The sequence below is a fragment of the Neolamprologus brichardi genome, chromosome 3 (genome assembly GCF_056152115.1).
Source record: "Neolamprologus brichardi isolate AB-2024 chromosome 3, ASM5615211v1, whole genome shotgun sequence".
In the NCBI taxonomy this organism is placed as follows: Eukaryota; Metazoa; Chordata; class Actinopteri; order Cichliformes; family Cichlidae; genus Neolamprologus; species Neolamprologus brichardi.
The window spans coordinates 30,727,993-30,741,038 of record NC_142106.1 but is presented as its reverse complement, the minus strand read 5'-3'; the positions used below and the strand labels follow the sequence as shown (position 1 = coordinate 30,741,038).

The 13,046-nt window shown below is 42.4% G+C and overlaps 1 protein-coding gene across 3 annotated transcripts; it reads right to left on the bottom strand.

Annotated features, from left to right (window-relative positions):
• Window positions 1-12,275, bottom strand: klc2 (kinesin light chain 2). Of its 3 annotated transcripts, XM_006805484.3 has the most exons (15): window positions 11,653-11,733; window positions 10,559-10,650; window positions 8,253-8,498; window positions 7,681-8,008; window positions 6,362-6,578; window positions 6,067-6,256; window positions 5,736-5,909; window positions 5,061-5,160; window positions 4,192-4,241; window positions 3,981-4,048; window positions 3,358-3,466; window positions 2,922-3,071; window positions 2,611-2,735; window positions 1,589-1,646; window positions 1-1,451 (listed from the first exon to the last, which is right to left on the bottom strand). In XM_006805484.3, the coding sequence occupies exons 3-15, from the start codon at window positions 8,478-8,480 to the stop codon at window positions 1,368-1,370; spliced, it is 1,881 nt and encodes a 626-aa protein (XP_006805547.1). In that variant the 5' UTR covers window positions 8,481-8,498; window positions 10,559-10,650; window positions 11,653-11,733; the 3' UTR covers window positions 1-1,367. The 3 variants fall into 3 exon arrangements, with proteins under 3 accessions (XP_006805547.1, XP_006805548.1, XP_006805546.1); XM_006805485.3 differs by lacking the exons at window positions 10,559-10,650; window positions 11,653-11,733 and adding an exon at window positions 12,156-12,275; XM_006805483.2 differs by lacking the exon at window positions 10,559-10,650 and having other exon boundaries at window positions 11,653-11,739.
• Window positions 12,276-13,046: the final 771 nt, after the last annotated feature.

Below are 13,046 nucleotides of genomic sequence, written 5' to 3'. Positions count from 1 at the left end.
CCTGTAAAGGACTTTTTTTTCCCAACGGAAATGCTATGAAAGGCAGAATTTTAACATAAAACATGATCTTTTCCTAAACCTGCAGTGCAAAATAGGAAGATCACAAATGGGACATGAAACAGTATGTCCTGGATTACGCACAACCCCTAAAAGCTCTTTTAACGTGACTTTAAATTAAGTCACTAGGAACGCAACGGCATCATTTTAGAGGATGTGAACCCCCAAAAATTAAAACAAACAAACAAAAAAAAAGAAGATTCATTTCTAAATCTTTCCTCAAATGAATTTCCTGGCCCGTTTTCTGTCTTTTGACTCATGAAAAAGTGCAGTTTCTGCCCCCAAACACTGTCACAACCCAATCCGGTGGAAATGAATAACCATTCCCATCAAAGTATGCTCAGTAGATAGCAAGATTGTTGCTAGAAATACAGTACTGTCACATTTAAAGCACACGATTATAGTGAAACTTTGACAACTTGGTATCGGATATGAACGGTTGAGGTAATACATTTATCAGCATTTAGTGTCATGGATACAATCAACCAATGCCCATTAACCTTTCACCTTCACATCACACATTCTTTTCCTTCATCTCCAGTCTCTGCCCTTCATACAGGTAGTGTTTTACTTCTAAATGAGACCCTCTTTACCAGAAATAAAGTGTAAACAAACAAACAAAGAAATAAATCAGTGCACTATACACAGAGAATCAAATACCAAATAATTTAAATCTGTATTTACATTAAAAAAAAAGGCATAAAGTGAGGTTGAAATAGTTAGTGCTAATGATGCTTGTATTCTCTTGTTACACCTCTGCTCTATCTTTCAGGTAGTACCGTTTTTACCATCTGCAATATGCTTCAGGTGGATGGTTAGTGTCTGTGTCTACTTCATGCTACTGGTGAAACTGGACTGGACCTAGATTATAATTAGCCCACCTAAGGTTGAGTTTCTGCACATAAGAGATGTGGACTGAAGGAACCGACTCGTCATAACGCACGATGCTCTGCTACGGTGCTGTGAGTGGAAAAAACCCCAAAAAAACCCCAGAAAAAACACGAGGCGTTCAGGTGCAGACGTTCCACGAACTAGTAAGCAGCATGCTCGTAAATGTGTATCTAAATATTCTCTTTTCTGATCGATGGCAGCGTTTTATACAGCGAAGCAGCAGCGTCTCAGAGGACGACCTCGAGTGTGGAGCTAATGCTTTCCCTCCTCCTCAGTGTTCTTTAAAAAAATATGCTGCAGGCGCAAAGTGTTTGATCTGGCGTTGAGCTTTAAGTGTGTAGTTGGACCAAACCGAGCTGCAAACAGCCTCTCCTCCTCGGGCCGCTTCTGCCTCCCGGATCCCGCCTCCCGTCTCTGATCTAGCCGAGCAGGGAGCTGCGTCTGGATAGGTCCACGTTGCTGGCGCTTAGCCCCCTGCTGTCTGAGAGTCCAGAGTTGACATCCTGCAGTCAGATCAGGTCGTGTTAGTATTTGGGTTAGAAAACGCTGTGCATATTCTGTCAGGTAACAGACAATCACCTGGACTCGATATTTAATTCGAAAGATAGAATTTAAATCGCAGCTATGAGGAATAAAGTACCTGTGTGGTTTCCTCGGTGCTCTTATTGAGGAAGTTAAGGGAGCTGGCTCTCTTCATTCTGTACAGAAACACACGATTACCAGTGAACTCAAACCACAAACTTCAGATCAGTAATGAGTTAAAGACAGAAAGTATTTTTACAAAACTGAGTGATTTGAGTAATATTTAGGAATGGACAAGGCAGACCACCCATCATGGTTCCCGAGCAATTAAGGCTTCATCGTGGATCTTATTTACAAGGTCACGCAACCTTCATGCTCAATTGTAAATGTTATACTCAACTATATACCCACTGGACGCTTTATTAGGTACGCCTTTATGGTACCAGGTTGGACCCCCTTTCTCTTTCAGAGCTGCCTCAATTCAACAACATCCTGGAAACATGACTCATTACTTCTTCATGTTGACACAACAGCATCACACAGTTGATGCAGATTTCCTGCTTGCACATTCATTATGAGAATCATCCTTGTGCTTCAACATCCTGTGTGTTCAAAGATGTTCATCTTTTGTTGTAACAAGTGGTTAATTGAGTAACTGTTGCATCCCTATCAGCATTTCTGCCTATTCTCCTCTAACCTCGGACATCAACCACACATTTTCGCAGAGAAAACTGCTGCTCACCGGATATTTTCTCTTTCTCGCAGTATTGTCTGTAAACTTTCGAGATATTTGTGTAAGAAAAACTCAGATCACTTAAATCCCCTTTGTTTCTAGCTCTGATGCTCAGTTGGAACTTCAGCAGGTCCTTTTAACCATGTCTCCATGCCTCAATGCTTTGAGTTGCTGCCAGGTGATTTACTGATATTTTCAGTTAACAAGCAGATGAACAAGTAACGTACCTAATAATTTGGCTCGTGAGCGTATGTTTCAGTTTTGAACAGTGTTATAATTGGTCTGAATTTTTTTGAAGATGTACTTTTAGCTTTGGGAACTGAAGTGCGAATGTAATTTGGACTGGTGAGAAGAAAAACTGAAGTAACCATAACTATAACCTGACTGCACAGCTGCAGTAGTCTTACCCTGGGTTGCGGGGTTCTTGAGGACCGCTGCCCTGCAGCTTCTTCACCAGCATTTCGCTGCTCCTTCTCAGAGCATCACGAATCTTACCGAAGGAGCCGCTGCGGCGCAGAGACCCGTTACCATCCTGAGGGCGAGATGTGCAACAGTAACACTTTAGAAAAACACCTTCTTTGAGGCACGCTAGAACAGACACACAGACAAGGATTTCTACAGTATTTTATGAAATTATTCACACTGTGGTTACGCTGTAGTCACATCCAGTCAATGTGAACACATACTGCTACTTTATTAGCTTCCAAACTTATGTTACCCCGTTCCACTCAGCCGAGTCGTCGCCCTCGTTCTCCCCTCTCTGTCCACCAGGTCCGTTCGTTCCCTCCCTGCTGTGTCGTCTGTCGCTCCCAGAGCCTCCGTCCTTCAGCAGCTCCACCACCTTACTCTGGTTAATGGCATCAATACCCTGAGACAGGAAAATAAAGACAAGGGTGATGCAAGGGCCTGAAAAAAAAAACCTTTTATACAACAGCAGACGCAGCATGTGTTCTTTACTGTGTGCAAACATTAGTACGACTGATCTTTAAATCACTTTGGCACACAGTTTATGAGCCAATAAATCGTAGCTGGAATGCCTGTTGAACAAATCCGCTCGCTTAACTGAAAAATCCTTGAAAAGAGCCCAGATGACTAATCTAATGGCGGTAATTCAAACGGCCAAACAGCCGTCGTCGAGAGGGTTCCTATTGTACCTGTTTGCGTGACTTGCTGGCGCACTCCTCCAGTGTTTCTGCGGCCTCCAGTTTGCCCTGGCGACGGTACAAAGCTCCCAAGCTTTTGAGGGTTGTGTTCACTGTTGGGCTGTTGAGAAAGAAAGAAATCCAGCTTTTTTTTTCCCTTTAGATCTTTTAAAAGTAACCTAATCCATCAATCAGGGTTAAACAATCAAGCGTTAGACCTTTCCCAAACTGAACCACAAAGCAAACACTCTCTGCTGCTTTGAGAAGTTTACTGTTACACAGTCTGCAAAGTATCTGTTCCTCAAACAAAAGGGATGGAAATGTGCCGTTTCTACTATAAAACTAGAAGAATGATGAACCGCAGACTGATAAAGTCAGTGGTTTAACTTCTAGTCTTTTGAGGCAAACATAGGTTTGTAATGAGCTAGTTCGCTTTGTTTCTCTTCCTTTTTGGTGATGATAGTTTCCCTGTTCTGTTCCTCTGTGTTACTATTTGTCATCTTTTTAAAAAGACAAAAAGGCGATCAGATCAGAGTAGCCTCCCTTGGTAGACATTCACAGTTATTTAGGTCACATACATGATCAGACAGTTTAGACTTTGACCTGTTTCCAGTGGACCTAAATGTCTGATTTACCTGTCCACCTTGCAGGCCTTGTACCAGCTCCCATACTCTACATATGGGCCTGAGTCCTTGCGTTTGCCCTGAAAGAAAGAGTGACACAGATTAATATTAAAAGAGTCAGAAAGCAGGAGACAAGCACGAAATGCTGGTCCGATAGGCAGCAAGTTAAAACAACAAAAAGACCTTGTCCTTATACCCACTGTATAATGTGTTGCCTGCCTACCTTGCTCTCTTCTCTTTCCTCAGCGTGCATCCAGATTGGTTTATTATCATCTGCAACAGACAGAAATATCACATAATTACTTTTTTTATACAAGAACATCATGTGTGGGCCATCAAACCCACACTGAAGAGCACTTAAGATGCTTTTTATTGTTCTGCACTGTTAAAATCATAGTTAAAAATAACCCAATAATTATGAATGACACTTCAGTCTGCTGGATATCCTCTAATATGGTCTGTAATTTGGTCATTCCAGGCACATTTTCCATGGCTGCCCTTCAAAAGCAGTTGCATTCAAATAAAAAAAAGTTGGGTTAAAAGGGAAATAATAGTTATGATTAAGGAGGAACTGTCTAGAGTCCTGAAATATAGCATGGAGTTGGATTTGAGTTTAAAAAGTATTTTAATTGTCCTGAAAAATAACCAAAATCCTGAAATGACCTATTTTTAGTTTGAGGTAATGCCTCTCTGTCTATGTAAACACATTTGATTTCATGTAAACACGCAGCTGTCACTCACCAAACCCAGCTAAAGCCCGCTCTCGTGCTGAGCATGTGAGCACATAAGGGTTTGATAGACTTAGCTGGATAGGCGGGAGGAAACCATCAGCATTAAGCTGCTTTGCGAGCTTCAGTGTAAATCCTCTGACTTGCTGAGAACTCAGAGCGATGCGGCCGTCGGGGTGTGACCAAACCACAGCCTGAATCTAAAAAAACAAGGCTAACAGGAAGACTTCTGATGTAAATTGAGCCTGACTCGCAGCCTGCTCCTCTCTGCCCAGTCCTGGCACTTTGAGTAACTCTGTGACCAGCAGGATCTGATACAGTCACTTCAGTGTGACTCAGCTGTTTGCCTGTTGGCTCTACTTACTGTTGACAGAGCCAAACTCCTTCTCGTGCGCCCTGGTCAAAATCTCTTTGTACAGAGCTTCAGCGTCTGCAAATTTCCCCTGCTTCAGGTAGCATGTAGCCTAAAGAGAAACAGGAAGCACCGACAATCCTGATCAGTGAACAGTGTTTCTAGAAATAAATAAAACATCTTAGAAATAGGTGAAATAGTCACAGGAGAACAAAACTATAAAGGTAGTGAAACGGTGAAGAGGCAGAAGGGTGTTCAAATGATAGACTGTATATAAAAGATGGGCATAGCCAACATTAGATTTTAATTGGTCCCAGTGAGAAGCCCCAAGGTGAACGCTTAGCTGTTGTCCTTTTAACTGACACAGGACGCTCATAAAACAGCAGCTTGTCAATCAAACATAAATTTATATTTTCTTTATCCTCCTTTTTGGCTCTAAAGGGAAAATATAAAAAAATTACTGAATGCGACACGATGTTCAGACTTTAATCCCGTGACTGAGACCAGAAGCTCACCAGGGCAGCATTTACTACCGTCTTTAATCACATGAACAGCAGGGGAGTTTTCCCAAAAACCTTTACAGAACCAGACACATTTTTACAACCAGAGGAGTCGCCCCCTGCTGGCCATTCTAAACCCTGACGCTACACCCATCTTTACAGTCTGTAGTGCAAATTAAGTTCCCACCAGGTTATTTTTGGTTTTGGCCACATTGGGGTCATCAGCTCCGAGCTTGGATTCGTAGATTTCCAGGGCTCGTCCGTAGTAGTACTCCACCTCGTCGTACTTGCCCTGGTTCTGACACAGTAGGGCCAGGTTGTTCAGCTGCTTAGCCACGTCTGGATGGTACTTCCCCAGCACCTGGTTACAACAGGGAGACAACCACACATTTGCAACACAAACTACAATCACGTGACCACATGGAGACTGTCTGGGTAACTTGTCTGCTTATGTAACCTTTATATCAAAAGGTGATTCAGTTGCTAAAACACAAATATGAACAAAACTGCAATTGTACCTTCTCTCTGATCTCCAGTGCTCTCTTGCAGAGAGGCTCAGCCTCCTTGTATTTGCCCCTCTTGCCATATAATACAGCTAGATTGTTGAGGGTTGCAGCCACAGCTGGGTGGTCCTTCCCCAGTGTCTTCTCCCTGATGGCTAAAGCGTCATTCAGAAGATGAGCGGCTTCTTTGTATTTGTTCTGGTCCCTGGAGCACAAAACACAAAGCACAGACCCATGGCGCTGTGTTCAGAGGCTTTATTTTACAACAATGAATAGTTTATAAAAAGCGTCCACACTCTCAAGCCCCCACCTGTACACCAGAGCCAGGATGTTGAGCATAGTGGCGACGTCTGGATGGTCATGCCCAGATGTCTTCTCCAGGTCCTCCAGGGCTTGCTTGCACAGCGGCACAGCCACCTCGTACCTCCCCTGAGAGGCGTACTGGATCACCAGGTTGTGCAGCGTCCTGAGGCGCGCCGGGATCTCGTAGCCTCCCTGCTGGGCTGCCACCTCTCCACTAGGCTGGGCTGTGACACGAAGCACAGCATTGTCGAGAATAAGCAAAACTACCTACTAGAAGTTTTTAAAGCGTTACATGAAGTTCTCAAATGAATGATTTGTTCAGTACTCCATCAGTTTTGAAAAATGGTAACTAAGTTACTGTCAGATCCAAGCAGAACATATGGTGGATAAAAAACATGAAGTCAGATCTGCTGTAGTGATCAGCACTCCAGCAGGAAATGGAGGAAGCTTCTGTAACAAGATTTTCTTTTCCTTTATATAATTTGATGATAGTCATGTTCTCCAAAAAGTAGATAAAGCCTTTTAAAAGCTATGTGTTGTACTCTCTACCCTCTCTCCTGCTTGTTATGCTCTTGCTGCTGCTGAACGCTTAGCCATTCAGACTATGGCTGAATGTATATTTCACTGTAAGAGCGAATGAAGGTTCAGCACGTAGCGTGTGGTTAATTTGCAGGAAAGCTAAAGGCGCTGCATACACTGACACAACTGATTTATCTTTGTATGTGCTTTGTTGAAGAGCTGCTAAAAAAACCTATAGCACAGAAGTTGAACTATTTAAATGACTTGCAGTTCAGAAGATTAAAAATAAAGCAATGATTAAAAACTGTAAAACTAAAGTAAAATGTCTGCCCACTCTTAACTCACATGTGTATGTATGCCAGATGTTTCCTTGAAGTAGCAAGTGCTGCAGCATGAATAGATGAGACAAGGCGGCTTGTGGTCGGTCATCATTACATGTGCATGAGTGAACGCTGCATAACACCCACTGAACACCCAGTGAGCTACCAGTTATCTCTTCCTGTGGTGTACCACATTCGGCACTCTCTCTGTTAAACTGGGCCGTGGACAGCCTGTACTGTGAACCGATGATTAACCTCATCAAATCGTTATATCATAATTCATTCAAACTGTCTTGGTCACACAGGAGCCAAAAACAAACAATCCCTACATAACATGTGTGCCTCTCAGACTCATTCCAGTATTAAATGATAGATCTCAGCTTTATGTGAGGCTTTGACTTGCTTGAGCACAAATTCATCAGTAAAATCCCAATGTACTCATCTTAAATTGAGTCATCCCATTAAGGCCTCTCTGCTGATGTCATACCTGGTCCCTGGTCATCATCATTAGGGAATAAGTCATCCAGATTATCCTTTGAAGCGTCCCCGCCTGTGCTGCCGCCCGAGCTCTGGTTCTTCTCCTCAGAGGGCGACACGTCGTCGTCGAACTTCTTGATCTGGTTCATGAACTCCAGGTGCTTCTTCTCCTCCTCCAGCTGGGCGACGCTCTGCTCGCTGCGCTGCAGCTTGTGCTGCGTTCCAGCCAACTCGTCCCGCAGCCACTGGTTCTCCTGGCAGAGGCGGCGCACCTGAGCGCGCAGCTTCTGCTTCTCCGACTCCACGGCGCTCAGGTGGCTGGACAGGGCGATGATCACCTGGTGTAAAAGGAAATTGTAAAAATCCTATTAGAATAACCACAAAAATATCTGTTTGTTTGTTTCTTTGTGCACCAACTCTGCCACATGATCAGGAGGTGAACAAACACCTTGGTCCACAGATACACATTAGGACCCTGAAAAACCTTATAAAAGCATCCTATTGTATTAAGTTCACAATAGAGTGTGAACTTCAGTGTACAATTCAGTGGAAACGTCAAAAACCTAAGTGTCTGTCTCTCACCTGTGCCTCTCCCAGACCCAGCTCAATGGCTTCCAGACTCTTGCGCAGCAGCCCCGACTTCTCTTGTGCAACAGGTGGCTGGGTGCAGTCCAGCAGAGAGTTTAGGAGCTGGGCGTGCTCGCCACGCAGCGTCTCCAGACCCTGCATGACGGCCTTAGTGTTAAGGACGATCTCATCCTGGCTCAGTCGCTCCAGGGCTTCTTCACGTGGATACACCATGGTGGACATTGCCAGGTTTCACACACACTGTGAGAAAAGGCAAGTAAAACCTACATTTACTTACATTTTGGATTCACATTCACACCCTCAAAACATTAGGTGTTCAGTGTAACCACATCCTGCCACAGAAGGTGGCAAAGAAACAGAAACGAGCGATGATTAATTTGCGGCGTGAGGACATAATGACACAGCAGATGAGACAAATAGTGGAGTAATATGATATTGTCAAAGGTTTCATTATGACTCAAACCCAGCACTGCCAACAGTTCCTCTATCCACCTGCTCATGAATGAGCAATACAACACTGGAAACACTTAAGGACATGATGTGGCGCAAACTAAGAAAATGGCAGCAAACGCAGCAAAAGTAATGAGGAGAACAAAATGAGAAACACTGACAACGCGAATGAAGGGACTGTTCCTGAGATTCATTTACTGTCTGGCATCATCCTGTAAATGATGGAGTTAAAAGAGATGGATGAAAAACAAAAACCACGCAGCACAAGCGTGTCTTGTTATGAACAGAAGGCACGCTGTATAAAAGCTTCCCGACATCAGAGAGAAAGAGAAAAGTTGTCTGTGAGATTGTATACTGGACGTATAATTAAAGTAAATTTAGCCTGAAACAAACACAGACCAGCAAATCCAATTAACAGCAGAAGTGATCAGTGAACAAAGCTAACCTTGTGAGGTCGGGGCAACGATTATCACGGCGGCGTCGGATTTAGAGCCAGACGGACATCTGGATGAAATGTTATTTTAAACTAAGACAAATGTCCCAACATCTGTAGCAGCATAACTGAGCAGTCGTAGGTTAGAAATTGGATTTATACATTGTATACAAATAAGTAAAAGACTCTTAAAAAGCCAGCAAATGGATCAAATTATAGCCTCAGAGAATCCATCCATCCATTATCGCCAGTCTGTCGCAGGGCCAACACACAGAGACAGACAACCATTCGCACTCACTTTCACACCTAGTGACAATTTGGATTATCCAATTAACCTATCCCCACAAGTTGCATGTCTTTGGACAGTGAGAGGAAGCCGGAGTACCCGGAGGGAACCCACGCAAACACGGGGAGAACATGCAAACTCCACACAGAAAGACCCCGGCCTGATGGTGGAATTGAACTCAGGACCTTCTTGCTGTGCAGCAACAGTGCTAACCACTGTGCCACCGTGCTGCCCGCCGCAGAGAATATTAGTCTTTAAACTTGAGTTTCCTTCTCCAATTACATCTTTATCTCTAAAAAAAATATCACTTTTTAGTGTAACTTTGCTACTTTAACCTCAGAAAAATTCTGTTAAGTTGGAATTTTTCTGCCCTTCATAAATTTACATCTTTAATACAAAAAAACATTTGAGCATATTTTTTCTTTGTATTTATGCCAGATAATAAACTAACCAATTCACTCTTAGAACATCCATCTTTTCTTTTTCTTCACATATTCACAGCTCTAACCTTTAGAAAATTGTATTTTTACAGTAATTTTTTTTATGTTTTTTCCTAATAGATTTACTATTTTTTAAATCCTTAGAATATCAAACCTCTTTCCTGTAATTCTTAATCATACATTTACAACTTTAATCTTAAATTAATAGTTACACTTTTTATCATGATTAAAATTTTCCACTTACATCTGACAGAATCAAACAACTTTAATCTTTGAAAATGTGAGTTTTTCCCAAATGTTTCAATTTTTTTCATTCCTGTGACTAAAATAAATGATGAATATGAACAATTAAGTCGTTGCATCAGTCAGCTTAGGTGTAAAAAGAAAACTGAGTGCAAAAAAACGAAAAATATATTTAATTTACAAACATAATATATGGCAACTAAAAAGCTAATTCTCTTAAATCTCAAATATCATTACGGGAATAATTTTGCAGCCTAGTCAGTTGTAATAACACCTTTTCAGCAATCAGATGGTAACACAGACCCAGAACATAAACATATATAATAACTATAAAGACACAGCAACCTAAGATGGACTGAATTAAAGCTGTTTTATTTTCTTTAACTGATCTCTCACAACCTAAAGGCAGATCTTTAAATTGACTTCCTGATCTTCTGGGAGTACTCACAGTAAATGTAGTGCTGTATGGTCTTTAAATCATTAGTCATGATTAGTCATGTCCATGATGAGCCTGGCAGATACACGTGTGCACTGTGAATCCTTCCAGCCAGGAAATGAGAAACATTCATGCTGCGTATTAATATTTAGATAACATTTACAAAGTCCAATATCCAAAGTGTGGGCCAGTTCTGGCACAGTAAACGGCGACTTTCCCCCTTGAGCATGCGCACTGTCTCATTATTGACCAGATGTAAGTGAAACGGTTGCAGCCGCAGCAGGAGAAAGAGGTCGTCAGAGGAGCCAAATGTGCAACATCGTGACTTTCTCTCCCTCCCAGCTTTGATGGAGGAGGCGCACCTGTTCTGTTCTCCTCTCCTGCTCCCTCCCTTCCTCTCTCACCCATCCTCCTCTCCCACCCCCTCCCATCTTGCCTCATACACTTGACTGCAATGCACCAATATTCACGCTTCCTTTCAAGTCCACCGCTTCACAAATGCAGAAGAACAGAGCTAACTGTGCGGGCGGACAAACGAGCGGCAGCAGGAAATGATCGCGATCGCACACCTCTCACGTTTGAATTAAACCCTTCAGAGCCACGAATAAAGGCAGGAGCCGGTGGATGGCCGAGGCCTAATGCCGGGGAGGAAGTCAGCAGATCAGTGAAGGTGACCGACAGCAGAGAGCACTGCTCAAAAAGCATAAAGCTACAACAGACGATGAACATAAGGCCAAATAAATGACTGTCCATCGCTGAAAACGTGTTGATGTGTCTGGTCCCGACATGCAGCCTGTTTGTAAACAGTGCAGGCCCGATCCTCCAAGGTGTTACACAACACAGAGATGCGCATCATTATTATATCCTTATCATCAGCAGCAGCAGCACACGCAGGGCTGCATTATTTACAATATGCACACATAATCCCGCAACAAACACCGCCTAAAGAGCGACGCTTCATTTCTAGCGACAGATTTATCGACCTGGCCGTCCCACTGCTACAAATATACCGACAAACTGCCCTCATGCAACATAAACTACAATCTATTCTGACCGTTTAAGTGCACCGTAGTGCAGGTATTATTATTATTTATCCTCAGTTTTACCTTCATCGAAGATAAACGCAGCGATTACAGAGCCTCGAACAAAGCGGCAGCACAATGTTGTGATGCTCCGGATAGACCCGCGTCAAGTTTACCAAAAAGAACGAGCGTCCGGCGCCGGTTTTTCAAAATAAAACTTCATTTACAGTTAGACAAGTGGCAATGGGAAGATAACGGCATCCAAGGACAAAACGGAGAGTGCTCTCTGAACGCTAAGCAACTTGTACTAATACACAAAAACACAGTCCGCTTGTTTTTCTAAAATTCACTTCGCAAAGAAGCCGTTAAATTAAAATTAGCTTTACTTTGAAGTCTGCTGGGTGACGAGAGCTGCCGCTAGCACACCTGCTTTGTTGAATTAACACGCCTGCCGTTATTTGTAGATAAACCGAAATAGCTCGCGCACGCTACTGAGTTTACTTTAATGCGATTACGGCAACAAGTTTAACTGAGCTAAAAGCCACTTTGGCTAGCTGCTGTTTACGTTTTTCTTCACTTTAACTTACCCAGCTGTTACCTGACAGTAGAGGACGGGGTGGACACAGCTAATATTTAGCTGTGTTTTTAACTTTAACCTTGGTGTTCACAGTATAAGCGACTGAACCTTTATTCGGCATAAAACTGATTATTTTGTGGATGTGCTTCAAAATTTGACAGAGAAAACGAAATGGCTGAGTTCCCAGAGACCCCAACCAAAGATCGAAAAAGCACTAAGATGATTCACGTTTGACATTTTTCAGTCAAGGCGGGGAATACATCTTGCGCATGCGTATAGTCGAGTTGCCGCTCTTGCGACATCCGAGCGTCTGAATTTTACGGTATATCAGTTTCCCTCAAGACTCTATTTAATATAATAACCTAAATTGACATAGTGTAAATTATTATGCTATTTGCATGGTATTGTTTAGTAACGTTAAGGTAAAATAGGAAAACATGTAATTGTAAAACGCTCACTCGGCGACATCTTTATATAGATGATTAGTTAAAATAAAAGATTGTTTTAAAAATTAAAAGCAACAACAATACAGACACTTGATATGAATAATAATTTTTTTTTTAAAACTCGTAGACTATTTACAAAACAGAAGTTTGGATATAATTCTCTTGGTTTGCTAAAGCTCTTTGTCCGATGATGTCACCAGCATCCTCCATCCACAGGACCCGCTGCCTTGTTTCATAAGTATCATGTGCTAAGCTTATTTACACTTTATGCATTCATCAGAAATCGGATTTTACTCTCCAACTTTAACATGGCTTTATTTGTTTATCTCCAACAAAGACTGTAATTAGTAAAGTTCCCATTATTTCTGCAATTTTACGTCATTGAGCAGCACATATTAAGTGATATTTATCCAGACAGGCTACAGTGTCTGCATCAGTTTGTTCCACTTCAGAAA